The 26,308-nt window shown below is 61.9% G+C and overlaps 1 protein-coding gene across 1 annotated transcript in view; it reads right to left on the bottom strand.

Annotated features, from left to right (window-relative positions):
• EEFSEC (eukaryotic elongation factor, selenocysteine-tRNA specific) overlaps window positions 1-26,308 on the bottom strand; it is a 148,929-nt gene that overhangs the window by 18,048 nt on the left and 104,573 nt on the right. Inside the window, exons 5-6 of the mRNA XM_082847800.1 lie at window positions 8,985-9,641; window positions 2,518-2,674 (exon numbers count right to left, since the gene is read on the bottom strand). Coding sequence (XP_082703926.1) covers window positions 2,518-2,674; window positions 8,985-9,641 — 814 coding nt within the window. The remainder of the gene's footprint in view (window positions 1-2,517; window positions 2,675-8,984; window positions 9,642-26,308) is intronic.

The following is a 26,308-nucleotide window of genomic DNA, read 5'->3' as shown; positions in this document are numbered from 1 at the left end:
GGAAGGCTCCCTGGGCGTCAGGATGGGGTCGTCCCTCTAGCCCATCTGGTTTCGAGGGTCAGGACCCTTGTCTCAGAAGCCAGCAGTGACGGCTCCATAAGACACTGCTCCCTTATTACGGCTCAGCTTGGACTCCTGAACCCGAGGCCCAAGTGTCCTTCCAGAAATCCAAGTAGGAGTCACAAGGCACTATGGCCAAACCCAGCCCAAAGGCAGGGTTCGTTTAGTTCAGACAGTTTTAGTTTTCAATCAGGAAATTTTCCATAAAAACTGAACCAGATGAAGTCTGATTCCTGGGCCTGCGTCCCATCGCATGGGAGCAGCGAGGCCCGAGCAGTGGTCCCTGTTTACCACACTGCACCCACTCCCTACCGCCTGCCACCGGCCTCTGACACCCCGGCTTGGCCCTGTGGGCCTTGCCTCCGAGATGAGAGGCCCCAGTGCACCTGGGCCTGCGGGCGGGGCAGGGGAGGACACCCAGGGGGGCTCCTCAGTCGCCGTTCCGGCCAGCTGTCCTGCAGAGCCAGCGGGAGGCCCGTACGCCACGCTCAACGCCGCCCCGTCCACGGTCTGCGGGCCCCCAGACGCCCCCTGCTCCGGGGGCCGACAAGTGCGCGGCCCCAAAACCCCGGGCTCCCGACCCGGCTCGTCCCCAACCTGGGCCAAAAGTCCCACCGCTGCGCCACCTGGCGCCGGACGTCCGGTTTACTGAAGATTCTTTCGCAATTAGCACTCCCAAAAGGTTAAAAGTAATCCTTTAGGGGAGGGATGGCAGGAAAAGACAAGCAGCGTCGGTGGAGGGCGGGGAGGGCGGGAGTGGGAGTGGGTGGGATGAAGGAATCTGACCAGTTATATTTAATAAGAAGCTTAAGAGCCACAAACAGGAAGCAGACCTATTAACAGGCAACACTGACCTACGGCAGGAATGTGAACTCGAGTTGCCCGAAGCAGCGTCACCACGGCCCCTGCCCCACCCCAGAACCCAGGGCCCCAAACACGCCTCCTCTCACGTTCCTGCTCTGGGACGCCCAACTCTGAGTCTGCCTCGGGCTAGAGCAAGGGGAGCAGGGCAAGGTCGGCATGATGCCGTCCACCCCGGGAGAGGACACAGACGCTGCCCTCCGTCCCTCTGTGTGGACCAGCAGGGCCCCGAGGCCTGGTGGGCGGGCGCCCGGGGTGGGCCTCTCCCCCCAGGCAGCTTGGCTCTCACCCCCCAGTGCCCAGAGGGCCCCACATGTGCAGGCTGGGGCCCTGGGGACTGAGGTCTGGACACGGGCCTGCACGTGTTCCCTGGGGCCCCGTTTGGCTGAAGTGACGAGCAGGAGTGGCCAAGGGACAGTGGGGAGGACAGGATGGGAGCCTGCAGCCCGGTGTTGTGGCTGGACTCCCACGGGTACCCCTGCCTGCCGGGGTCCCTCATCCGTGACGGGGCTCCCGCCTCGGTAGAGGCCTCAGGGCACAGTCCCACAGCCCGGGCCGCAGGAAGCGGGCCTCTGCTGACCGCCGCCCTCCCTCACGAGGGCCAGAGGGGGTCTCACGAGGCAACAGCTGGGCCAGGCTCTCAGGAGAGGACCCTGCTTCCCAGCCGGGCGGGCACCACCCCACACGGAGAGTCCGCCGGAGAAGCCGTGCTCCGAGGCCCCAGGCCCACCAGATGCAGCCCACCCGCAGCTTCCCATCCCCTAGTCCCGCAGCTCCAAGCAGCATAGCCACGTGTGGGTGTGAAGGCACGCGTGTGCACCCCACGGATCCGCTAACGGAAGCACCCCTCGGGCCCGTCCTCGCCTGCCCTGGGGCTCTGCAGGCCCCCCACTCTGTCCCCCGCCCCGTCCTCAGGGCCTCCGCGTCTCCCTCTCTGCGGGCCCCCCGCCCCCCGTGGCCAGGCCCTACTCAGCTGTCCCTCTTCCTGGGATCCCCCGGCCGTCCACGGCCCTCTCCTCGTGCTCAGCTCACAGTCCACACCTCCTACACGGGTTCGCTCTGCCCCGACCACGGCCACCACACCTGGCCAGCGGGACCTCAGGAAGCTGGGCTGCGAGGAGTGACAGGGGTGGAGCTGAGGACACCTGGGTGCTCTGTCCTAGCAGCAGACGCGCACTTCGACCCCGCCGTAGACAAGTCCCACCTCAAACCGAGCGGGAGGCAGGAAAGGAGGTGGCAACGCACGTCCTGGGCAACGCTCTGGCTCCGGGGCCGCGTGCCAGCCCTGGTGGTCTCCCTCACCAAGCGTGTCCCTCGGAAACGCCTGTTTGAGCAGCACTGTCCCGTCCATGCACAGGTCATGGGGTGGTGCAGTGGGCGGTCGGACCAGATGCCGGGTCCACACCAGGCTCCTCCAGGACGCACACTGGCTTTCCAGCCACAGGTGGCGGGACCAGAAGCCATGATGCCACGCGGGCTGAGCCCGCAGTGCTGGCATGGGCGGGCCTAGACCCTAAGCCGAGGGCCAGCGTTTGGGCGCCGTCTCCACCTCCCCTGCACGGCTCCCGTGAGCAAAAAAAAAACGACCACACTCACCAGGGATGTGGACCTTGAACTTGCCACTCTGGCCGAAGGCGCTGGCAATGACCCCCAGCTCCCCGGTGGACAGCTGCACCTTGAGCCCCACGAAGAGCTGGATGTTGGTCTCCTTCTTGAACAGGGAGCGGCCGATCACACTGTAGTCGTCCATCACCTGCGCCCACACCCAGCCCCGGAGAGAGCGTTAGTGCCTGGGAAAGGCTGGGCTGCCACACTGCCCAGGCGGTCCGCCCGTGTCACGGGTGGTGCCCGGGCCCGCTTGCCACTCCCCCCCCACGGACACCTGCTGGGCCTGGGCTGCACCAGGCCGGCTGTGGGCACTTGGTTGGCTGGATGCGCTCGGCTCGTCCACGTGGCACCTCCCACCTGACAGATGGGAGGGGGAGGCACTGCCCGTCCACGGCCACAGAGTCCACAGGCAGAGGTGACGAGAGTCCGCAGCTGCCCGCCTCTGCACGGCTGCCCGCCCACCTGTCCCCAAGCTGGCAGCGCTCCTCAGGAAAGCCTTCACGGTACTGCAGGCTGAGGGGATGGTGCCCACCCTCTCTCCAGCATCCCCCGCACCGAGGAGGCTCTAAGAACCTGGCCTCTGCCGTCCCGCCCGCCACACGCACGTGTGTCCCAGCCTAGGGCCCCCCTCCGTCCCGCAGACCGCGGCCCCACCTCCGCAGTGCCCCTACGGCTCTCCCTGCTGGAGCCCCGTTTCCCCTGGCTCGCGGCTGTCCACGCGGAGGCCCAGGCTGAGTGGAGGCACACGCGTGTGTGAGAAAGTTGGCCTGGGGCAGCCCTGGCTTCGCCCCGAGCTGTGTTCCTCTGGAACCTTCTCCCAAGGGCTTGAGCTCGGGGCAGGCGATGTGTGAGTCCCGCCAGCCCTGGCCTCCGGCGGCTCAGGCGCAGGCCTCCCTGGACCTGCCAGGCTCCTCTCCAGGGCCTGTGCCAGGAAGGTGCCAGGCCTCTGTGCAGAGAGAAGGGGAGGGGGCGTGTGTGCACACGCATGTGTAAAGACCAGCTCTACCAGGCCTCGGAATGCCGGGTCCCACTAGGGGGCCACGGGAGAGACTGGGGAGGCTTCCTCCTGCCCTCCCGGCCCCGTGCGCCAGCCTGGGGCAGCTGCATGGAGTCCGACCAGGCAGCAGCTCGGGCAGCCGCGTGGAGGCCGGACGTACTGCCAGTGGTGGGACCTGCTCCTGGGGGCCCCCGGGGGCCAGGCTCAGAAACATCTTGCTTCTGCCCAAGATGCCACGATCTGGCCAAGGGCCAAATGGATGGATTGTTTTGAAAAGCAGAAACTGTCCCATTTACCCTCAAAACCTTTTGGAAAAACATATCCTATCCTGTTTGATTCATAGCGCTAGATGAAAGGTACGTGCATTCCTCCTCTCCCCAGTGATGGATGAATCGGATACGGGCAATGATAAGAATCATCGTTCCCACTTGCACAGCCCTTTGTAATTCAGTCTCGTCCCCACACGAGACCTCCTCCTTGTCCTCCAGACTCACAGGGCTCCCCTCGTGGCCGGACCCGGCTCGGCCCTCCGCACCGCACCGTCTGCGGGCGTCCCCGCTGCCGCTGCAGGGCATCCAGCAAGGCTGCAGGGTGAACTGAACGGAGGCAGCTCCTCCGACCTCAGCACAGGGGAGTCGAGGCGAGCAGACGTCACCAGCCCCAATGGTGCAGGGTGGCCCCATCGCTTTCGCAGGATCCCCATCCGTACCCACCCCCCCCAGGACGGCCTGCACGTGGAACTCTGTCCCAGCCTCGTCAGGAGCCCAGCCTGGTCCGGCAGGTGCCAGGACTTTGGCTGAACCGACCCAATGGTTCTGAACCAGGCATTCCACGTTCCCCACAGCCAGAGGCTGGTCCCGAGGTCAGCCTGGCCGCTGAGACTGCCTGTCGCTGGGAGGAGAGCCCTCGGAGACCCCCGACCCCCAGCCCCTCGGAGACCCCAGCCTGTGCGGACTGAGGCACCAGTGGGTCACACTGAGCCCTCGCAGAGCCCTTGTCTGCAAGGGATTTCCACGGCCACTTTGCAGAGGTCAGAGCTGAGCTCAGGGATGAGATCTGAGTGGGTCGCGAATGCCAGAGCCAGGGGCACAGTGGAAACTCAAACCCCAGCCGGCCAGGCCTTTGCAATGTCCCCGCAGGAGCGTTCCGGACTGGCGGGAGTGGCAGGTGCACATTTCTGCGCCCCCAGAACACACCCCTCCAGTAGTTACAGGGGGTGGGGCCGTGAGAGGGGCTCAGCGAACGGCTGCGGCAGGAGCCCTCATTTCATGACGCTGGTCAGAGGGGAGGCCTCTGCAGTGCTGCAGGAAGACCAGAGGCGGCATCTGTCCGGGCTGCGGGAAATGGTGAACCTCAGCCCCTCCGTCTCTGGAACGTGCGTGCCCCTGAGGGCTGAGCTCCTCTCCAGATGACGCTTCCAGCCGAGGCAGGGACCTCAGAGATCAGACACACCAGCACATCCAACCAGGGAAGACCTTCTGAGACTAGCCAGAGGCTTTTCCTTCTGAACCCACCGCCGTGACGAGGAGCCAAAGGCAACGTGCGTGGAACCTGCGGGCGGCAGCTCCCCGGGAGCGACGCTGAGCCGCCACACGGTTACAGCCACAGCTCCCAGGGAAACGTGCACCGTCTGCGCGAGCTATCCGCTTCGTCTCTTGGCCTTTGGTGGCTGGAGGCCGAGCTCCCCAAGAGCAGTCACTGCCGCTCAGAGCCCGGGCCCTCACCTCCACACCAGGCGAGTCCCCTCCGTCCCCGGCCTCTGAGCGGGGACTTGGCTGGCGGCGTACGTAATTATGTCATTACACGTGTGTGTCTCTCTCAGGGCCGGCTGCCGTGATGAGGCTTGGGAACTGCCCAAGTTCTGGAGCGACTATTCTAATTCAGACTGGAGAAGCGGCAGCAAGGAGACAGGGGCGGCTGGCCGTGAAGCGGAGCCCCGAGCAGAGAGGGCTGGCAAGGCTGGGGCCCTGGTCCATCTCCTCCAGCTCTGCAGTCCGGGGCATGGGGCTTCTCTGAACCTCAGTTCCGTCCTCTGGAAAAGGCTGTTGCTAGGATGAAGGGTGTTGGTGCTGGCAAGAACACCTGAGACCTGGTAGCAGGACAACTGCCCAGCGGCCAGAACCTCGATGACCAGAATATGAAGCTGGGAGAATGACAGAAGCAGTACCTGCGGCGGGGGCTCCTCTAGCCCACCCAGAACCTCGAGAGCGAGTTAGCCAACCCTCGGAGGACGGGAGCCGGGGGAGACCTGTGCCGCGAATGGGCCCTCGGAGTTACCGGGAACGACAACTCCCGGGTCCCTGGACGACGATGCCCGGCCTCAGAAACCAGTGGCCAAGACTGCATCTCTTCCTCCCCCAGCACAGGGCGAGGTGTGTCTGATGCCCAAGTACACTGGGGGGCAACGATCGACCCCTTGTAATCTCCTGGGGCAAACCCAGGAACGGACATTAGCCTTCAAGTTGCTTCCTTTGGTCAAGCGAGTTCCACAGGCCCAGGCGGGGAGGCCTCGGGCGGCCAGGCTCTGGGCGTCACCCGAGGGGGACTGTGCCACGCCCGCTCCCAGGCCGACCAGGCCGTCTTCCTCAAAACTGGGCCTGACCAGCACCGAACGGGCACCCGGCCTAGCAGTGACGAGCCTGGCGGCCCATGACCCCGACGCACGGAGCCTCCCTCCCTCTTTCTGTTCCCGTCACCAGGCACCAACGCAGGCAGAGTCCCTGCCGGTGCTGACGAGGAGGTACAAAGGCACCGTCCCCAGAGGCAGCTGCGTTCTCCTGGAGAGAAAGGGAGGCTAACTCTTTGCTGGGCGCTCGCTTCACGCCAGGCCCTCGCACGCGTGGTCGCGTCAGCTCCCCACCAACTCCGTTAAAGAAGCGACGGGTTCCGGGGGTGGGGGAGGGGTGTGACTGGTCTGCGGCCAGGCCGAGGCAGCAGCACCTGCTCAGTACATCAGATCCAGAGCCAGCTCTTTCCACCGTGTCCAGCTGCCTTGACCCTGCATCTATACAGCAACAAAAAGGCAATTTTCAAAGGGGGGCAATGAGCATTTCGGCAGCTGAGGGAGAGTCTTGGCTATCAGACGCCGTTTAGACGGCAGGAGAGAGGCCTGGGTTTGGGCCAGCACACGTGGGCAGCCATCGGATTTCCCCAGGCGAGGGCCCGCTTGGCCTCTGCTGCAGGAAGAACCTCTGTTCCTTGAGCAGCCTGGGAGTGGAGTGGGGGGCAGGGGGCAGCAGAGCTGGCCGAGCGGCTGGCTGGACCGCAGCATTTCTTCCTCCAGGAGTTGGGCGGCCTAGCCTGCTGGATGGCGAGGAACCCGTGCTGACCAGAGGCAGTCGCAGGCCGGCCCGCACCTGGTGCCCCGGGCACGTCTAACAAGCCATCAGCAGTGGAGCGGGGAGAGCTGGGAGCCGGCAGGCAGTGCCGCTTCAGACTTCAAAGCCGGCCAGCGCTCCTGGTGGCGTCTGCGTGTTTACCCTTGGTTGGGCAGAGGCCACAGGCTCCTCTGGCCATGCCCTCAGGCCTTCCCTGTCCGGCGCCAGTGGATGCCAGGCCCAGGGTGGCCGGCACGCCCGGCCTGACCCCACCACGGGGGAGAGAAAGGTGCAGCCGTCTGGTAGCCCGGGCCGCCGCGCCACGAGGGAAGTCCAAGTGAACAGCACCGAGCCCGGCGCTCTGCGCTAGCACTTCACACACAGCAGCCTCCCCTCCTTCTACCGCCCTGAGAGGTGGGGAGCACGGCCCCCATTTTTCCAGCAAGGAAACTGAGGGGAAGAGACTCACCCAACGCCTGGCCTGCAGGGGCCCGTCCAGCGGGCCTGGAGCCCATGCACACTGGGTCCCTGTGGCCTCGGCGGGAGACCTGCCATGCCCAGTCCTCTGCTCGCCCCCGCCTGGGTCCCCTGGCAGCCCCCGCCCAGCCCGCCGGCCTGCCTGTGCCCACCACGCCTTGGGCCCACCATGCACGTGAGGGTGCAGTGCTGTCTTCATCCCGGCGGCCTGGAGAGGTGAGTGAGTGGGAGTTGGTGCAACACCTTTGTTTTCTAGTGATGTGGGTGGAACCACGCAAGCTGCCGTGGCCAGGGGGCGGGTGGGGCTGCTGGGCCCGGGCTGTGGCAGCAGTCGGAGGCGTGGGGCGGTGCAGGGCATTTACTATCCCAGGTATGAGCCCTCATTTGCCCACCTCCGTCCATGTGATTGAATGATTGATTTTTGTTTGTGTTGGGTCTTCGTTGCTGAGCGCAGGCTTTCTCTAGTTGCGGCGAGCGGGGGCTACTCTTTGTTGCGGTGCGCGGGCTTCTCATTGTCGTGGCTTCTCTTGTTGCGGAGCACGGGCTCTAGGCGCGTGGGCTTCAGTAGTTGTGGCTTGCGGGCTCAGTAGTTGCGGCACGTGGGTTCAGTAGTCGTGGCTCGTGGGCTTAGTCGCTCTGCGGCGTGTGGGATCTTCCCAGACCAGGGCTCGGACCCGTGTCCCCTGCACTGGCAGGCGGATTCTTAACCACTGCGCCACCAGGGAAGTCCCACGTCCATGTGATTTTTACAAATGAGGAAACAGGGGCCCACAGAGTGAGCAACTTAGCGGAGGGCAGCCGTGTGCACCAGCTCCAGGGTGTGCATGAGGCAACACAGGAGCCCTGGCTCTGCTGGCTGGGCCGCAGGGCTATGCCCAAGCCCACGGGGCTGAGGATCCTGCATCTGGACCTGCGAGCGGGTAAGGAAGGGCGTCTTCTCATCTCCCCATGGGGCTGCAGAGGAAGGGGCGCAGGGCCTGAGCAGCCAGGGAGGATCCTGAGAAGGGAGGGGTGGGGTGGGAGGGGAACACCCGGGGGCCCAGGGGAGGGGCGAGACCAGAGGGCGTGAGCGATGGAAAACCCGGCATACCCACCGTCAGGCCCTGGACACCTCCTCCTGTCACCCGGCGCCCGCACTGACTCAGGGCTGGACCAGGAGGGGTGACCCTCCTCTGCTGCACGAGGATCAGAACCACAGGGCCTGCTGGGAGCCTCCGGGCAGACCCCACACGAACCTGAGCTCCCCGACACTGGGGTCTCACTCAGCACTGCTGCCCTGAGTCAGCGGAACCCGGTCGAGTCCCAGGACCACCACTGCCATGCCTGACCCCCATGAGCATGCGCCACAGGGACACAGTGAGGCCTGCGTGTTCGTCCACCCATTCACCTGTGGCCTGGTAGGCATGGGCTCCTATGCAGGGCCGCAGGCACAGATGAGGGGGTCGGGGGGCGCCCAAGGAACCACCTGCACTGACCAGGCGGGCCAGGCGGGTTCATGGGCCCCGCCTGCGTGTCAGCCTGGCTCTAACTGGCGGAGAGGATGCAGGCCACTCCCGCCTGGCTCCCTGTCTGGAGACCACAGGCGCCGGAGCCAGGTCTCCGAGGCCTTCCTGGCTGTCAGACCCGGCAGGGCGGTGGGCGGGAGGGAGGGGGAGGCTGCTTACCCGCTCCACGATGCCGTGCTTGTGCTTTAGCTTGTACACTCGCAGCCTGGGCAGGGCGCTCTCGGCGTAGTTCTTATCTTCCAGCCCGTGCAGCAGGATGCCGTGGAAGGCCAGCCGGCACGTGTTGGCGTGGATGTCCGCGTCCAGCCTGGAGCCAATCACCAGGCACAGCCGCGGGCAGGTGACGGGCTTCTCGAATTCCACGAGGGCCCACTGCTGCCGGGGGCAGCGGCCTTCGGAGGCCTGGCCCACCCTCCTGTCGGCCTCCCCACCGTCCGTCTCGGCCGGCACTGAGCCCGGGCACAGGTACTGCTCCTGGAAGAGGTACTCCTGGGAGAAGTCGAAGGAGTCCAGCACGGGCTCATGGTCGAAGCCGTCGGGGGCAGGGCTGAAGAACATCACCCGGCCCATGACCGTCTCGTGGCCCACGGTGATGTGGAACTTGGCCTTGGTCTGCAGGGATCCCCGGAAATACGGGATCTTCTCCACGGACACGAGGGCTGCATGGACCGTGTGCAGAGACTCGGGGGCACACACCAGGCCACGCTCCAGCAGCTTGGGGTCGAACTGGGTGACACAGATGCCCAGCCGGTCCCCCTGCACAGCAGAGGTGACGGGTGTGTGGAACATCTGCATGGACTTCACCTTCCTCACCACCTGGTCGGGAGGAAGAGAGGGAGCGCTGAGGCCGAGCCTCAAGGCTGGGGGGCCCCAGCTGGAGAAGCCCCCGTCCCGGCGCTACCAACACTCACCGGCACCCGGTCGCACGCCCCTTGCACGGAGCAGGCTCCACCCTGCAAACGCGGAGCCAGGCTCGCAGGGCACCCAGGCCGGGACACAGGCAGCGGTCACTGCAGCCCATCCAGCACCACCGGGGTCCCCTCTCCTGCTCCACCCCCAGGCCCCATCCCACGCTTTCTTCCCCAGCCCTCTGTTTAGGTTTGCTTCCCTGCCAGCCCCACGCCTGCCAAGCCATGCCCGGCTGCCTGGAAAGCCCAGGACAAACACCCCTGCTCTGGAAAGTCTGCCCAGACCCCCGTGGGCAGGACTTGCTGCCTCTCCTCAGTGCTGCCCCAGCCCCTCCTGGCCCACACCGCCTGCTGTGCTGTCACTGCCTGCTCTGGACCTGCCCGCTGCCAGCCGGCGGGCTTCTCCAGGGCAGAGTGGCTCTTCATTGACCAGACACATGGTCCCCTGGGGCTGCTGTGTGGCAGGCACTGTTCCGGGAGTGGGACAGAGCCAGCTACGTTTTCAAAGAGCTTAGCGTCCAGAAACAGCAACAACATTACAAATATATGAATATTAACAAAATTTATATTAATATAAATAAACCTGACACAGACCATTTTTGTGTATAGATACATGTAAGTAATACCACCATAATCTGTATACTGTTTATGAGACGCTCCAGAGGAAACGACACATGGTGACGCTGGAGGCGGCCCAGGGGTGGGGAGAGTCGGGCTCTTTGCCGTCGGAGGCCAGGGAGATCTCTGCGGAGCCCATGTCTGAGTCGAGACCCCATCGTAAGAACCAGCTGTGCGGAGGCCAGAGAAAGTCCACTCTAAATGGGGGGACCCGCAGGTGCAAAGGCGGGGGTGGGGGGAGGCCCTGCAGTCGGGGGAGCAGGCCGGACGTCACCAGGAGCGATGGCAAAGGAGCGCCCGATCTGTTTCCAAACCATCACACCGACCGGCACACCAGCACATTTCTGCACCCACGGTTGCTAAATCAGGAACAGACACAGAAAAGGCCCCAACAAACATTCACAAAATGAACAAACGTCTACGCCAAGATCCACATCGCAGTGATAAGATCAAATCTGTGCTGGGACCCCTGGTTAGCGCAGCAGAGAAACGTGAAATCGATTTCCGAAAACCTGCCGTCAAAAATCATCACACCAAAGACAGCTCTGACCTTCAGGTCGCGAGCACCCCGCCTACGAGGTCGGGCGTGCGGAGCCCCCGTTCTCTCCCCATAAAGGGGGTGCTGCGCTGACATGAGCCGCAGGAGCCCAGTCCAGCTCTGACCTTCAGGTGGCGAGCACCCCGCCTACGAGGTCGGGCGTGCGGAGCCCCCGTTCTCTCCCCATAAAGGGGGTGCTGCGCTGACATGAGCCGCAGGAGCCCAGTCCAGCTCTGACCTTCAGGTGGCGAGCACCCCGCCTACGAGGTCGGGCGTGCGGAGCCCCCGTTCTCTCCCCATAAAGGGGGTGCTGCGCTGACAAGAGCCGCAGGAGCCCAGTCCTTTCCTGGAGAGCCTGATACTTACGTGTTTGTTTAAAGACCATTAACGACCTGACCAGGAGGTCAGGCGGCAGAGAAAGTGAGAAGCACAGTGTCAAAAGCCACAGGCAAGATCAATCAAAGAGAAACATAAAACATCTCTGAAACGGTCCGCAGGGGCAACGGGAAACTAAGCTTTTCAGGAATGCACCTCAGAGTAACCGGAGAATATGATCTTACACTAAGCGTCTGCCCAGCGAGGCAGGACCCAGTCATGCCTCCTCCCCCCGAGCCGGGAGCTGTCCCCTGGCCCTCAACCCCGGAGCCCCTCCAGGCCAGCTCCCTAACACGTCTGATGAAGTAATTCCTCGGCACCAGCCTCTACAAGGGTTCCCATCTCCTACAGCGTGACTTTCAAAGCTTGTGGGTGGAACTGTCGTGATGAGGAAGCCCCTCTGACCAACTGAAATTCCACAGGGGATCGGTGCCACCAGCCAGGGCACCCCCTCTGCTGCCCCACCAGGACTCCTGCTGGCCTGGCTCCCCCGCAAGCGCGAGCGGCCTTCCCTGGAACCTCCTGCCCCACGGCCCACTGGACAGCTCTTCGCAACGCTTAAGCCCCGGCCCGGCCCGGAGGCTTGACGTTTTCCCCCGCAGACACGCCTCTGAGCTTTGCCCCTGAGGCTCCTCTCCCTGGGACTACCTCCACCTGGCAAATTCCCATCCATCCCTAAACCCCAGCTCCCAAGGCACCTCCTCCCTGCCCACTCCGGACAGAGCTGGTTGTTCTCCTCCGCTGACTCTGAACCTGACTTTCTCTGTGGTCACTGCTGGCTGACAGCTCTGTCGGTCCCTGCCTCTGTGCATTTACTGACTTAAATTACAATACAAGCCAAAACATTACCATCAACGTCTGTCTCGCCACGTGCTCCTCCCCCAGCCAGTTCTCCTGCCTGCCCCCCAGCCGGAGGGAACTGCTCTCTTGAATTTGGCGGGTAACATGTCTTTTCTTTTTATTGATACGTGTCTATAATTGTGTAGAGATTTACCACATATGTAGTACATGTGTCTAATCGATAACTTGCTTTGTTTTGTGAGATTCTGAACTTGGGAGTTGGTGCCCGTGCTGCCTGCACCTGCAGCTCACCTGTCGTGACACCGTGCGTCTCACGGTGCACACAGGCCCCTGTCCAGTCTCCCAGCCACGAGCCCCTGGGTCGTCTCCAGTTTTCTGCTGGGTGTGGAGTGACGGGTCCCCTCCTATGCAGGAGTCCTGAGGGTGCAGGTGTGGGGACAAGGCTGCAGGACCCAGGCCTGGACGAGAGCTGCTGGGTCACAGGAGAGTGAGCGCTTGCCTCCGCCAGGTAAACTGAGCACCAGTGCATGTCCACCCAGTGGATGTGTCCGCCCAGTGGATACACGTCTTCTCCACCGTTCGGCACTGTCTGACTTCTCCATTTCTGTCCATCAAATGTGTCTGTCTCTCCTCCTAGACCCTGAAGACAGGGCCAGGCTCCACCTGCTGCTGCACCCCCAGCGCCTGGCACGGAGGGCTGCTGACAGAGCCGGCCCATGGCAGCCCCTCAGGAGGGAGAAGAGACGCGCCCCTCATGGTGAGAGCACAGCTGGCAGAGCACGAGCTCGGAGTCCAGACCCGCAGGGGCCTGAGCGGGGCCCGCGTGTTCACGGGCCTCCCCTGAGGGTGGCCAGGGCGTCGTGCCACCTGATGGTCCCCCCGGCCCCCCAGGCCCAGGGTCAAGCAGGCGCTATTCAAAGCATGTTCTCTTCCCCACGGAGCTCATGTTCTTAGGACTGAAATAATACAGATGCCCTAAGAGGGCGCCGTGAAGAGCAGCAAGACAAATAACTGTGCAAATCAAGATTTTAGGGCCCAGACAGGAAACTGGGAAACAGATCGACGGGGACGGGCAGCAGGGCACCACGCCGTCGGCCTGCCCCGGATCCACGCCAGGAACACAAGATCCCACTGAGGACACTAACGAGGAGATGTGGATAGTTTCACCAGCTTAAGGGCGGGAAAAACAGGCTTTCCTGTCATTTTCTAGGCAACTTCGAGAGACACTCCTGCTCAACTCCCTCACCAAATCCTCACTAAGACCCACGTGGAGGGGCCGAGGCGCCATCCACACGCCCACTCACCACGTGTCACCCAGTTTCCCTCAAGCTCCGGCCCAGGCCCTGGAACGGCCCAGGGGCGGCGGACACAGTTTTGATCTTACGGAACTGACCAATTGCAGGTGAGAGGATGTTAATTAAACCATCAGCTAATACAGGCAGAATCCTAAGACCACGGGGAGGTGCTGTGAGGGGGACTAACTGGGGACCTAATGACTCCTGGGTGGTCAGGGAGGGCTTCCCTGAGGAGGTGGCACTGAAGCTGAGACCAGATAGAGGAGAAGGGACCACCCGCAGGGACTCCAGGCAGAGGAAGAGCGGAGCGGGCCCGAGGCCCCAAGGCGGGCAGGAAAAGAGGTGGCCAGGGGAGTGGGGCCAGCGCCTGCCCCATGAGGACAACAGACGTCCCGGCGGTGGTGGCCCGGGGCTGAGCAGAGGGAGGACGCACTCCGATGGCCCCTTTGCAAGGTCACTTGGCTGTGTGGCGCGGGGGCGGGGGGGCAGGGAACAGGAAAGGAAGGCGGGAAGCCAGCAAGGAGGATACTCGGGTTCTTTCTGCAGCAGCAGCAGAATGGGCGGCGGAGGCCGGGGTAACGGGCGCGTCCAGCATCCAGCCTGAGGGCAGCCGAGAGCTCAGAGGGCAGGAGGCGTCGGGAGACACACGAGGGGAGGGCAGGCTGCGCGGAGGAGACACGCGCTAAGTTCCTCCCGGACTGCCCTGCAGCCCCGTCCTCCTCGGAAGCGCCACTTCCGTGTTCCCTGACCCTGCGTGACCCTCGTCGCCGTGCCCGTCATCAGGAGACCCAGGAGGCTCTACCTCCCACACAGGCCCAGCACCCGGGCCCCTCCGCTGCGCCCACCGCCCCCCCGCCGCCGGCCCCCCCGACTGTGAGGGTCGTCGTGCCCCGCACCCTCCCTGCCTTCCAGCTCGCTCTGCAAAAGCCCACGTCCGCACTCCGACTGCGCCTCACAGTCGGCCCCTGCTGTTGCCCTGGTTTTATTTGCTACGACTGCTCCGCCCCCACCCCCGTCATGTCAGTCCCATGACCCTTCCTGCTCCCCAGACACGCCAGGCTCCTGCCCCACGGCCTTGGCACTTGCCAGGGCCTCTGACCAGGATGCTCTTCCCCCGGAGAGCCACAGTTCTCATTCCCTCATTTCCCTCCTGTCTCTGCTCAAATGTTTATCCATCCTTGACCCCCCCACCACGCTGCAACCCAGTAAGAGACAGGACCACCGCCCCCATCCCTCTGTCTTCTTTTGCCTGCTCCCTTTTATTCACAGTGCTCCCCGCCCCCGACATATTACGTATCTGCTCACTGACTCTCTCTCCCGTATGGGATGTGGCCTCCACGAGGCAGGGGCTTGGTTTCTATTTTGTTTTTCCCATTCACATCTCTAGTGCCCAGCACAGCGCCTGACAGATAGGAGACCTCACCACACATGTGTGGTGTAAACAGGGTGCAGCACCGCCCCTGCCCCAGGGAGCTCCAGTCCTGGCCTGGGCCCTACACGTCCTCAAAGGCCCGTGGAGCCCCACACCTGCGTGGGGGGCAAGACCGGCCCCGAGGCTGGATGGGCAGTTAGAGGTTCCAGACCCCCCCCAGGGTGAGAAGCCTTCCAAGCAGGGGAGAAGCAGGGCTGAGGCTCGCCAACAGTGACGACAGAGAAGGCGGGGGGCGGGGGGAGGGATGCCGTCGAGTGGGACAGGAAGGCCTTCTGCTTGGGATCAGCAGGCCGGCCCCCCGAGCTCGGCTCCCGCGAGGGCTGGCTGCCTGCAGGGCCCCTTCCCGTCTCCCCGGCACCAGGCGCGTCTGGGGAGGGCGGCTGGGCCCGAGGAGGACGGAGGCAGGAACACATCAAGCAAGCAATGCTTCAAACTCCAGTTCGCGCTTGCTAAGCAGTTCAGCCCTTTCTGATTCACAAAGAGTTTGACCATCGTCTGGGCCGGTTATTCTTCATAAAAACGCAACGAGGTAGGTCAATATTTTCACATTCAATTTTATGGATGAAGAAAGAGGTTTTCGATGTCTCCAAGGTCACAGAGCAAACAGGTGAGACTTGGGACAGTAAGTGCTGGGACCGCGGGGCAGGCCTGACATCCCGGCCTGTCTCCCGACCACCCGAGCAGACAGCGCACCACCCTGCAGAGCTGCAGAGCTGGGCGGAGCCAGGGGCGCGGGGTGGATGCCCCCCCCCCCCCCCCCCCCCCCCCCCGCCAGGCGCAAACCCAGAAAGGCGGTTCCAGGGAAGGAGCCGGGGAGTCGGGGCCGCCTCTAGAGCCGGGAGGGCAGAGGCAGGGCGCCCAGCCCCTCTCTCCTGCCCTGGCCAGGCGCAGTGGACAGTTTCAGACCTGACTTCTCAGCTGCTCCGCCCCCTCTGGCCACCCTTGGCGCCTGTCTCTGGGTGGCAGGGCCCCAGCACAGGACAGGCCCTCCGTGGAGGTCTGTGACTGACCAGGTGGGAGAGCAAACAAATGCCCCATGTGCCCCCAGGCCTGACACGTGTCTTCCGAGCATCTGCACTGTGGTTTCCAGCATCTGGAGCGCTTGGCCGGATGCTGGGCTCACGATGACCGGGGCCCTTTCCGAGGCCAATGAACAGCGGCCTAGAAGTGACCCGAGGTGGGGTTCACCAGGCGTCCGTCTCGGCTCTCCAGAGCAGTGTGCGCGCAAGAGCGGGGACCCAGCCACGGGACGGAGACCTCACGATTTCACCATCGGCCAACACAGAAGGCAGAGGAGAGACACATCTGCCGAATGCTCACCAAGTGCTAAGCTGGTCCTTACCGTTCGCCCAACAACTGTCCAGGTGGTAACAGTGACCGCGTTTTACAGACCAGGGAACTGAGGCCCAGAGGGTAAGGCACGTGCCCACCGCATCCGGATCTGCCCATCCTGAAAGCCCCTATTCTTACACCATATCACACGCATCGACCCCACCACGGAGTGCACGGTACAGTTCACCCCACGAGCGGGCTCTCTGGCAGCGTTCCTTCTGTAGGGTAAGAAATGGATGGGCCAACACCACTGCAGCCTCCTGCAAAGGAACAGCAGGTCTGGGGCCCCCGGACATCCTCCAGCATCAACAGATGCTAGAAAGAAGGGGGCTTAGCAGTCTTTCTGATGTGCAGAGATTTCTGTAATAATGGTACTGGCTGTAATGAGATTGGACCCCATTATCCGTTTTCGTTCCATTATTGAGCCTGGAAGCTCCTGGCTGTGCCAAAGGCGAGGGTCGAGGCCTTGCAACTTCATCATTACTTAATAAAATGTAAATTGGAGAGGAAAAGAAACACACGAGGTTGACACTAATAAGCTTACACCAGGATCAGTTACTTCAATTCGAAGAGGTTCAGACCGGAGGGGAAAATGAAATCAGCTTTTAAAGACCCGTCTAGGTTTGGCTCCATCAGACGCAACCAATCTGGTTTAATAAGACTTCAATTTGGCTGCTCTCATTTCTGCCTCTTCTTTGAGCGGGGCCGGCCACAGATAAGACGCCCCCGCCTAAGGCGTTAATTGCATCTTGCACAAAAAGGCCAAGCTCGGGATGCTGCTCGGGGAGGAAGCGGCGTGAGCTGTGGAGGCGGCAGGAGTGGGGAGCAGGTGGGCCCTGGGGACTCGGTTCCCACCCGCTTATTTTTTGAGAGAAATGACAACCATTCAGAAAGGTACAGGGAGTCAAGTGATGTAGTAACTACCTGTGTTCCCACCACTGGAATGGACCTCTGTGAGCCTGTCACTTGTACTCTGTCTTGATGTCCAGTTGAAGGCCCCAGTCCTGTCCCCGGCCTCACCTCACCTGGAGTAATCACCTTCATTGTGTCCTCATGTGTCCCACTGTACACATTTACAGCCACGTGTGCACCCTGGATAGGACCGATTGTTACTTTATACAACGGCGCCCTATTACTGTTTAATTCAAATACTTGTCTTCTTCCTCTGTATCGTGGTTTTGACATCTGTTCATATCGGGAGACATATCTGTACACAGATCTATCTCTGTATATTCGTCTGTATATTTACGTAGACACTGAGCTACCCGTTCGTACAATCTACCCAGGTCACTCTTTCTGGCTGCTGCATAGTACTTCTTTACATGAAAACGCCACCTTTTATTTATCTGCGCCCTTACTGATGGACACATGGGCCGCTGTGAACGACGCCGCGGTGGCCATTTCTGTAGCGTCAGCCCACACGCGCACACGGAGCTTCCCCGAGCAGGTGTCGGGACAGAAAACTGTGGCGTGCAGAGCACAGCTTCAGTCTCACTAGGGCTTCCCAGCTGCCAGCTCACAGCCTTCCAGCGGTGCTGGGAGAGACCTCCTCTCGGACGGCCCCGGCACCGGCACTGCAGGCCCCTTAACTGCTGCCCAGCTGTCAGATCACCAGGACGGCAGCTCCTCGGGGTCCTGCTGCCGCCACTTCACCCCAAGGCGGAGTGGTGAAAGCCCCTCTGCACCGCAACCCTGCCAGGCCCAGCGGCCTCCAGGGCGTGCTCCCGGAGGGTGACACACCGCACGAGGTCGGGCCAGGCCCCTCTCGGTCCTGGCTCTGCTCCTGGGCCCACTGCCCCCTGGGCACCAGGGCCAGGAACTGGGCCCTAGCAGCACGGGCCACTGTCCTCCCGCCCGGCCTTGTCTTGGGGGACGGTGCTGGCTGCTCAGAGGTGGGCTCTGTTCCACGCGAACATCCCACTGGGGCCTAACTAAAGCCAACTACTCCCTGGGGAGGAGGAGAGCCGAGGAGACCTTCCTCTCCGGGGTCCCTGCGTAGAAATGAGAAACACCCCCTAAGAGAAGGAGGAGGGTCTTCAGAAGCCTGGGGACCCATAGGCCGAGCTCCAGGGTCAGAGATGGCGTGGGGCTCTGCCTGGCTGCGTTGTCTGTCTTCTCCGGGAGGCCCGCCCTGCCCCAAGCGCCCGGCCAGGCTGCGTTTCCAGTGGTCAGTCACCCCTGGGCCCAGCGTGCACCTTGCCCACCTCCCCAGTCACGCCCCACACCAGTCCAGGCCCCTGCCCAGGGTCCCGGAGCCCCGACAGTGCTCCTCACGGCCTCATCGTCATTCCCACCACGTGCCCGCGCGTCCGGCTCCCTTCTGGGGGGCTCCCGCGCCAGGCGGACAGCGGCCCGTGGGCAGGCTGGGTCATTCTGCTCACCGCCGGCCCCCCTCTCGATACCTGCCATGTGGTGGGCACCCGGGGAGGAAGGGGACGGATTCAGTTTCTACCACTCGGCCCAGCGAAGGCCCCACCCCTCCACCGCGACCTCACAAAGTGACCCTGGTTATTAACCGCCCGGTCCTGCAACAATGAAAAGCCGTAAAAGTGACAAGGGGCCTGCCAGGAGGCTTTACGTTCCTCCCCCAGCCGCCCTCCACGCATTTGTCATCCCATAAAACTTTAAATTGAATTACACCAATGCCCGATTCTTCTGCTCTCCATACGACTGGGGCTTTAATTGTTTTTAACGACATTCTTGGGCTTTTGGGGGGGTAAGGAATCCTTGGGAGGTGCGCCAAGGGGGCCAGCTCTGTCCCGGGGCTGAGCCCGGAGAAGCTGTGGCCGGAGCAGCAAACACGGCCACACCTGGGCCTCGGAGAACCACCCGGGCGGCCTGGATCCCAGGTGGACAGAAGGGGCCCGAGGTCCCAAGGGCTGGGCTCCTCGGCCCGTCCCCGCCGCGCCCCCCGGGCCCCGCTCCTGGGTGGGCGCCGCCTCTGCTCGCGCGCCGAGCTGGGGGTGAGTTCTGTAAGTGTTTCTGAGCCTCAGTGTTGTCACCAGTAAAGCGGCTCATACCCCTGGCCCAGATGTCGTGGCAATGTAAGCAGCCTGTGTCCACATCTGCGGAGGTCCGGGGGGCGCAGGTCCTCGGGGGGCGCGGCGGCCCAAGCTCAGCCCCTGGCTCCATCTTCATCCTTCAAGGGCTCGCAGCCCGTCAGTGGCAAATCCCAGAGCGTCTTCCCGTCCACTGGGCCTCACTTCTCGCTCAGATTCCCCAAGAGGGCCCCTTCCCCATGTTTCTGCCGGGCCACCCGCCTTGTACAGAGCCCGGGCGAGACGCCGCTGGTCTTCAGCCCATGGGGCTCCAGGGGTCCAGTGTCATCCCTCTGGCGCCCGGCCCAGCCTCCTCCCGCGTCAGTACAGGGCTCTCCCAGCGCTCACCTGGGCCCGGCACCCTCCACCCTCTGCTCCCGCAAGCGCGCCAGGCCACGTGCCTTCCTGTTCACCTCGCACGTGGGCATTCGTCAAGTCCCGTTTTCAAAGTCATCACCCACATTCCCTCAACTGGGTTTAACTCAACACATTCCTGTAGCACCTGCTCCGAGGCAGGCCTTACACTTGACCCTGGGAGCATGTGGGGCAGATATAAGTGCCACTTGGACAGCTGTTATGCCGTGAGAGAGGGGTCAGGGGGTCAGGAGAGGAGGTGACATCTGAACTGGGTTTAAGGACAATGCCATGCCAACGAGACCAGGAGAGTGTCAGAAATGAAAGAGCAACTTCTCCTTCTCGGTCCCTCTCCCCCTTCCCTGGGCCTTCCTTCAGGGAAAGCTCCTGGTGTCACAGTGCAGGAAGGAGCCCGAACACCTACAGGAAACCTGCATTTTCCAACTGGTCCCGGAGCCCAGCTGTCCCGAAAGACGTCAGGAAGTGCTCCCGCCTTTCCTGATGGCGGAGGAGAGCAGGTGCAGGATGCCGCCTGCCGGGAGCACAGAATTTCTTCCACGTCCCAAGTTTTAAGGTTCATGGAAATCTTCGTGTTCTACACGAAGATCCATGTTTGGATGGATTCCTGACACTGCAGGAAACTGACCTGCTGGCCCTGGGCTGCCAGTCCCTGGCGCGAGGTGGCATTCACCCTGAACCCCTGCTGCAGAAAACTGCACCCAGCAGGCGCGCTGGTTCCAGCGCTGCAGGTAGGTAACAAAGGTCAGGGGCGCTCATTCCTGCTTCCCACGCCCAGGCCAAGCTCTAAAATCCCCGGCCACGCGTAACCCCAGCCAGAGCCAGCAAATCGACAGGCTCGGCCGCGGCACAGAGAAGGCCCTGTGGCTCTGCTGAGCTCGGCCCTGGAGAAGCCACCTGCAGGGGAGAGCTCCGAGGCGCTCAAAGGAGGCTCGGCCTCGGCCAGAAGACTGGCCTTCCACACCCCAGAGATCTTTCCAAAGGCACAGGCAAAGCTCGGGGCTGACTAACGTCTTCCTGGAAATCTGGAGAGAGTTCTCAAATGTGAATTATTCCTGCGTGTGGGCAACCAACATATCTACCTGCTGTGTGGGCCTGAGAGGAGCTCTTCCCCAAAAGCTGTGATGAATTTATAAGCTCTGGCCCAGAAAGTAGGTTGAGATGTCAATATTCATACTACCTGAAAAGTTCAGGAGTTGTAGTTGAGATTAATGAAAACGACTTTAGACACGTAAGCAAGAACTTCGAATGTGAAAAAGTGAAGGAAATAAGCGGCCCCAGCGTGGGTGGAGAGTCAGATGGAGCTTCCCGTCAAGGCGACAGCTGTAAGGACAGCTGTGGACAGGCAACGGACAAGCGGAGGTGGGGGCAGGGCGGAAGCGGGTCCAAGCCCCACTCTGCCCGCCGCAGACCCAGGCCCCGCTCCGACCCCGCGGCCCGGCACCGCCTGCCCCGGCTCCGAACCGACCGCTGAGGTCCACTCCAGTCTCTGCCCCGCGGCTTGGCCACTGCGCTCTGTCTCAAGAGCCTGTGGTCTGCAGACACTCTGACGCGCTAACCAGTGGGCCGTCCACCAAGCCAAGCCATTCAGGCGACCGGGGACCTGCCACGTGCAACTGACGAGCGGCCTCCTCTTCGTGTCCTCAGGACCCCCCCCCCCCCCCCCCCCCCCGCTGACTCCGCAGCCTCAGCTGAGGCCCCACTGCCCTGGGCCGCCTTCCAAGACTGCCCAGGCTCCCAGGGCCTTTTGTGCCTACTCCGCCACCGTCACCACCATCACCTCCACGCGCCGCCCCCCAGCGCTGACACGCAGGGAGCACCTACTGTACACCCCGGGCAGTGTTCCAAAAGGCTCACGTACATCAGCCAGCTCACTCCCCGCAGCGCCCCTGAGGGTCCGTCCTGCTGTGACCCGCGCTGTCCAGGGGACCTGACTGGGGCCCAAGGTCACCCAGCTCAGCAGTGGTGGGGCCGGGATGCAGACCCTGCCGGGGGAGCTCTGGGCCAGGGCTCTCTGAGAACACGCAGCTCTTGACTCTTTGTATCCTGCCCCCAGGGGAGGGGACCTGGTACATCCTCGGTGGCAAAAACCGCTGAACGAACGTGTGACTGAGGGCAAGGGGGCGCGCCTCTGTGTGGCGCAGCGGTTACAAAGCAGGTCCTGGAGTCAGACTTCCTGGTTCAAATCTCTCGAGTTATCCTGCGACCTTGGGCAAGGGGCTTAACCTCTCTCTCTTTCCTCAAATGGAAAACGCCCCTGCCTCACCAGGCAGTTGTGAGGATTACGCTGGGTAATCTGTGTGGAACAGTTTGCATGGCATCAAAACGCCAGAAACTGTTCAATAAAGATTAGTGATCAACACGATTACTGTTACTATTTCATCATCAACAGAAAGGAGATGCGCATCCTGGCTCCATCGGGGTTACCGCGACAATGAGATTATGAGACGTGCGGGCACCCAGCCAGCGCCCGGCGTGAGAAGAGCCTTGAAGGCCCAGCTTCCCCAAAGGTGAGGGACGAGGGGCTGCAAACTTTTCTGTAAAAGGCCAGACAGCAACTGCTTCAGGCTCTGCAGGCCCTACAGCCTCTGTCGCCAGCTACTCAGCTTTGCTGTCGTGGCATGAAAGAAGCTGCGGACATACAGCTTCATGTAGAAAAACAGCCTGCGGGCAGCAGCTTGCCGAACCTGCTGAGCTCCGAGGCCCGGCTCCTGTGAGCTGAGCCGCCTGGAACAGAAACAGCAGCCCCGTGGCTGCAGCAGCCAGACACGCCTCGGTCAGATCAATCCGTGCCCGATCCGGGCCGCCAGGCACCGCGGGTGCTGCCTGAGCCGCCGCGGCGGCACGGCTGAATGCCCCGCAGAGCAGGCTGCCGTCCACAGGCCTCCCGTGGCGGTCGCCTCTGAGCACCTTCTCAGCTTGGGCACACGGCACGGGCAAGACCTGGTCCTGCAGCCCGGGGGGGAAGACCGCCGTGCGAGCAGAACAGGGTGTGACCTGCGGGTCCAGTCTCCTCATCTGTATCCTGGACACAAGAATAACACCACGTCTTGTAAAGCGGAGAGAGAAGAACGCACGCGCAGGCCCTGGCTGGGTGCTGCAGTGATTACTATTCCTACCGGTCTCCTAGGAAGCAGAAGCAGAGGGAAATCCACTTGAGATGACTTTCAGAAGCTTAAGGGCATAAGCTTCGTGCAAAGTCTGTTTGGGGTAGAACGGGTAACACACAGGCCAACGTGAGTCATGTTATATCGCAAATAAAAATCGGCCCATGAATATACATAATCCTCAAGGTAATTCTCCCAATCTCGCGACGGTAATGGAGCCACCCTCGCTCACTGAGGCATGAATATTTACCGTCCTCTGGCTTTACTGCTCTCGATCTGGGTTCAATTTTGCAAATTAAAATGAGGGCTGTGTGGATAGAGAGATTACAGGAGAGCCCCCTGAAGCCTGCTGTCCCCGGAGAGGGAGCCAGGCGGGGGAGTTGCTCCTTCCCACTGGCCTAGTACCTCTGCCTGGAGGGTCAGGAGCAAGAGAAAATGGGGCGAGGGGTCGCGGGGCGGTCAGGACCCTGGGAAACACGCGGTGCGGCAGTCCCAACGGCGCTGAAGACGGAAGCGTGTTTCCGGGTGGGAAAGGTGTGCCAACGCCCAGAGGCCTCTCTTCTGGATGGCTGAGGAGTTTCCGAGCAGCCAAAGGAGCAAGGGCTTCAGGAGCTGACAGACCTAGGCTCACACCCTGGCCAGGGCCTGGAGCTGGGGCGTGTCGTTTCACCTCTCTGGTGAGGCCTCAGCGGCTTCACCTGGAAAGTGGGGATAAATACTGCCTCCCTCCCAGGCCCATGTGAGAATCTGGAGCCGGGTAGGCAAGGCGCCTACAGGGCGGGACACGGGATGGGTCTGCAGCTCCACAGGCAAGGACCAGGATGGCTTGACGGGACAGTGATGCCGGCCAAGGGGCGACACAGACCTGCAGAGTGGGAGCGACTCCCGCTTGGGGCAATCCTGGTGCAGCCTGGCAACTGTCCAGCTGGGCTTACTAACTGTCTGTGGGGAGGCCAGGGGAGATCCTGACAGTCTAGCCAGGTCTTGCTGGTAGAAGCGAGCACCCTTCTGCTGTCCTGGGTGACAGGGCAAGGGGAGCAGGAGACGGAGTGGACGGCGGGGATGAAGGGTGCTGTGACGGGTGGCTCAGGGACCCTGCTGGCGGCCTGCAAATGTGGGGCACCTGTCTGCCCGTCACAAACCCGGTTCCCTAGAAACCAAAAGCCAGAGATAGAGAGTCACTTAATCTGCCCTCGAGGCTCTAAAAAACCAGCTGGAACAAAATCTGTGTGAATTTGGTCCAAAACCCCTTTGCAAGGACAGCGCTACCACTGCTGGAGCACCCATTATAACTGGCGTCAGACGAGGCCTCCCAGCAGCCCTTGCCTCGCGCGGTCCCATACTGCCGAGGAACCTGAGGCTCTCAGACTCACACAGATGGGGCTGGGGCAGGACGGCGCACCAGGCCAGACCCTCCTGCGTGCCCTGCACTCTGCGGGGTCTGAGGAGACCAGGATGCGTCGGACACAAGCTCCACCCCCACCCACAGAGCTTCCAGCCGCTGGACAGTCCGCCCCCTCCTGTGCACCGGGTGGCAAGGGCTGCCGCAGGGAGGCGAGGAGGGCGGGGCTTGAGGAAGCAGCCACGGCTCCCACTTGGCAGGGACTCGGCTGGGGCGGGAACCCAGACGGGAGGTGACGTTTGCGCGGGGCCTCGAGGAGGTGAGAGCAGCTCAGGCAGGAGAGGGGCAAAGGCCCGGAGGCCCAGGAGGACGCACGCAGGGCGGGGAGGCGCCTGTGGGCACCAGGGACTGCAGCCGAGGCCAGAGCCGGCGGTGCAGGGCGCGGAGGTCGGGCCAGGGCTGGAGCCTCCGCCTGCCGGCCGGAGGGGCCATGAGATGCTGCCAAGGGGGCGACGGGTGCCGACCGCACCGTCAGCAAGGCCCCTGGGGCAGCCTGGGTGGAGGAAAGGTTGACGGGAGAAAAGACCCAGGGCAAGACGGACCCAGCCGTAGCCTTGCTCACCCACTGCGCCCAGAGCGCCTGAGACGCGGCCGCACACAGCAGGCCGTGGGGTCTGCGGAGTGAATGAAAGAACAAAAGGAGGGTCTAGACTCGGGGAAGCCTGCGTGGAGGGAAAGCACGGGCCACCAGGCTGGGAGCACGAGGACCCCAGGCCGTGTGTGCAGGGCTTGAGTGGTGCCGGTGGGGCCTGGGACCAAAGGGTTGCTTGCTGCGCTCGGAAAACCCTAACCCCCAGCCTGACTAGACGTCTTCTATTTTTCTTTCTGCTTTCTTTAAGACCCCAGATGTGTCCCTACACATCAAAAGAGAGCAACGTATAAAGTTAAACTAAATCAAGGGCTTTTGTTCTTAGGCATCGTTGCTGAACTAATTATTCCTGTATGTTGTTTAATGAAATAGTGGTGCCGTATATTAAACCAGTTAACAGGACGAGCACATGAGTTACAAGGGAGGTCAGGGCTGCGATTATAAATTTAACTTTTCCTTAAGAAGAGATGAAACAAACGACCCAGCTCCCCGCTGTCGAATGTCATGGAGGGAAAATGACGGCACCGAGGGCGCCGAGGGAGGGCCGGCCGGTTCACGGAGGCTGGCGGCACCGGGCCCAGCCCCGGCTCCCCGCCCTGCTCCTCTGCACCCAGCCTCCGCGCAGGCCCAGGGCTCGCTCCTCAGCCCCCGCGTCCCTCGCCCCCTGACCGCCAGGACCACGTGACACCACACACAGGACAACCAGCCATGTCAACAGCCATCCAGAAAGCTGGAAACAGCCCTGAAAAGGCGCTCAGGGAGAAGCCGTGCAGCCACCTCCCCACGGCCAGACACGTGGGACAGTCCAAGGGTCAGGCCCAGGGGACGGCAGGTAGTGTGACGTCCCCCTCCTGTGGACCAGAACCACTGCACGTCAAGAGGAGACACTGACACAGCAAACAGGTCCATCGGGGAACCCACCGTGCTTTTATTCCTGAGCACGCGTGTGTACACGCGTGCCCGTGTGTGTACGTCAAAAAGGATGTGCACATGCTCTCAACGCTGGTTCTTTCTGGAGAGCGGAATTTTAGGCAGCTTTAACTTTCAGCTTTAGGTGACAGTGTATTAATTTTTCACAAGTATGCATTTCTATTATAATCGAGTAAAGCAATAAGTAAATATCACTCTTCAAAGAACAGATCCACAAACAAGTGGCAATACCCCTGTGACAGAGACTAGAGCTGAGGGTGACCAGAAAGGGCTGTACCCTTCCTGGCCATGCGTGAGGTGCTGCAGTAAAGGTGTACTTCCTGGACCACTCGCCTAATGGAAATTACTTTAGAAAAATTTAAGAAGGAAAACATTTAACGCAAAGATAATGTTATGAAACAACACAAGAGCAACTAACCAAGCACTTTCAAAGATACGAGGACATACCTGAGAGACAGCGACGCTGAAGGCATCAGAACGAGTGACGCGATGTTAAGTAAAAATTAAATAGAGTGACCTCCACTATACACAGATACACAGCATATAATTAAGTGAATTACAGGGAATTCATATAAAAGTGATTGACAGAATTATGGTCAATTTTTCCCTTTATACTTTTCTGTATTTTTCCCACTAGGTAGACCCTGCTTTTATAATCAGAAAAAAAGATGTCACCAACAGAGAAGAAGAAAAGATTCCAAAGAAGTGTGTCCAAGTCAGGGCCTCCAATCCCGAGGCCCGGGGGG

This window comes from Leucopleurus acutus (genome assembly GCF_964270905.1).
Source record: "Leucopleurus acutus genome assembly, chromosome: 10".
In the NCBI taxonomy this organism is placed as follows: Eukaryota; Metazoa; Chordata; class Mammalia; order Artiodactyla; family Delphinidae; genus Leucopleurus; species Leucopleurus acutus.
The sequence above is the reverse complement of the archived record's forward strand: the minus strand, read 5'-3'. Positions and strand labels throughout refer to the sequence as shown.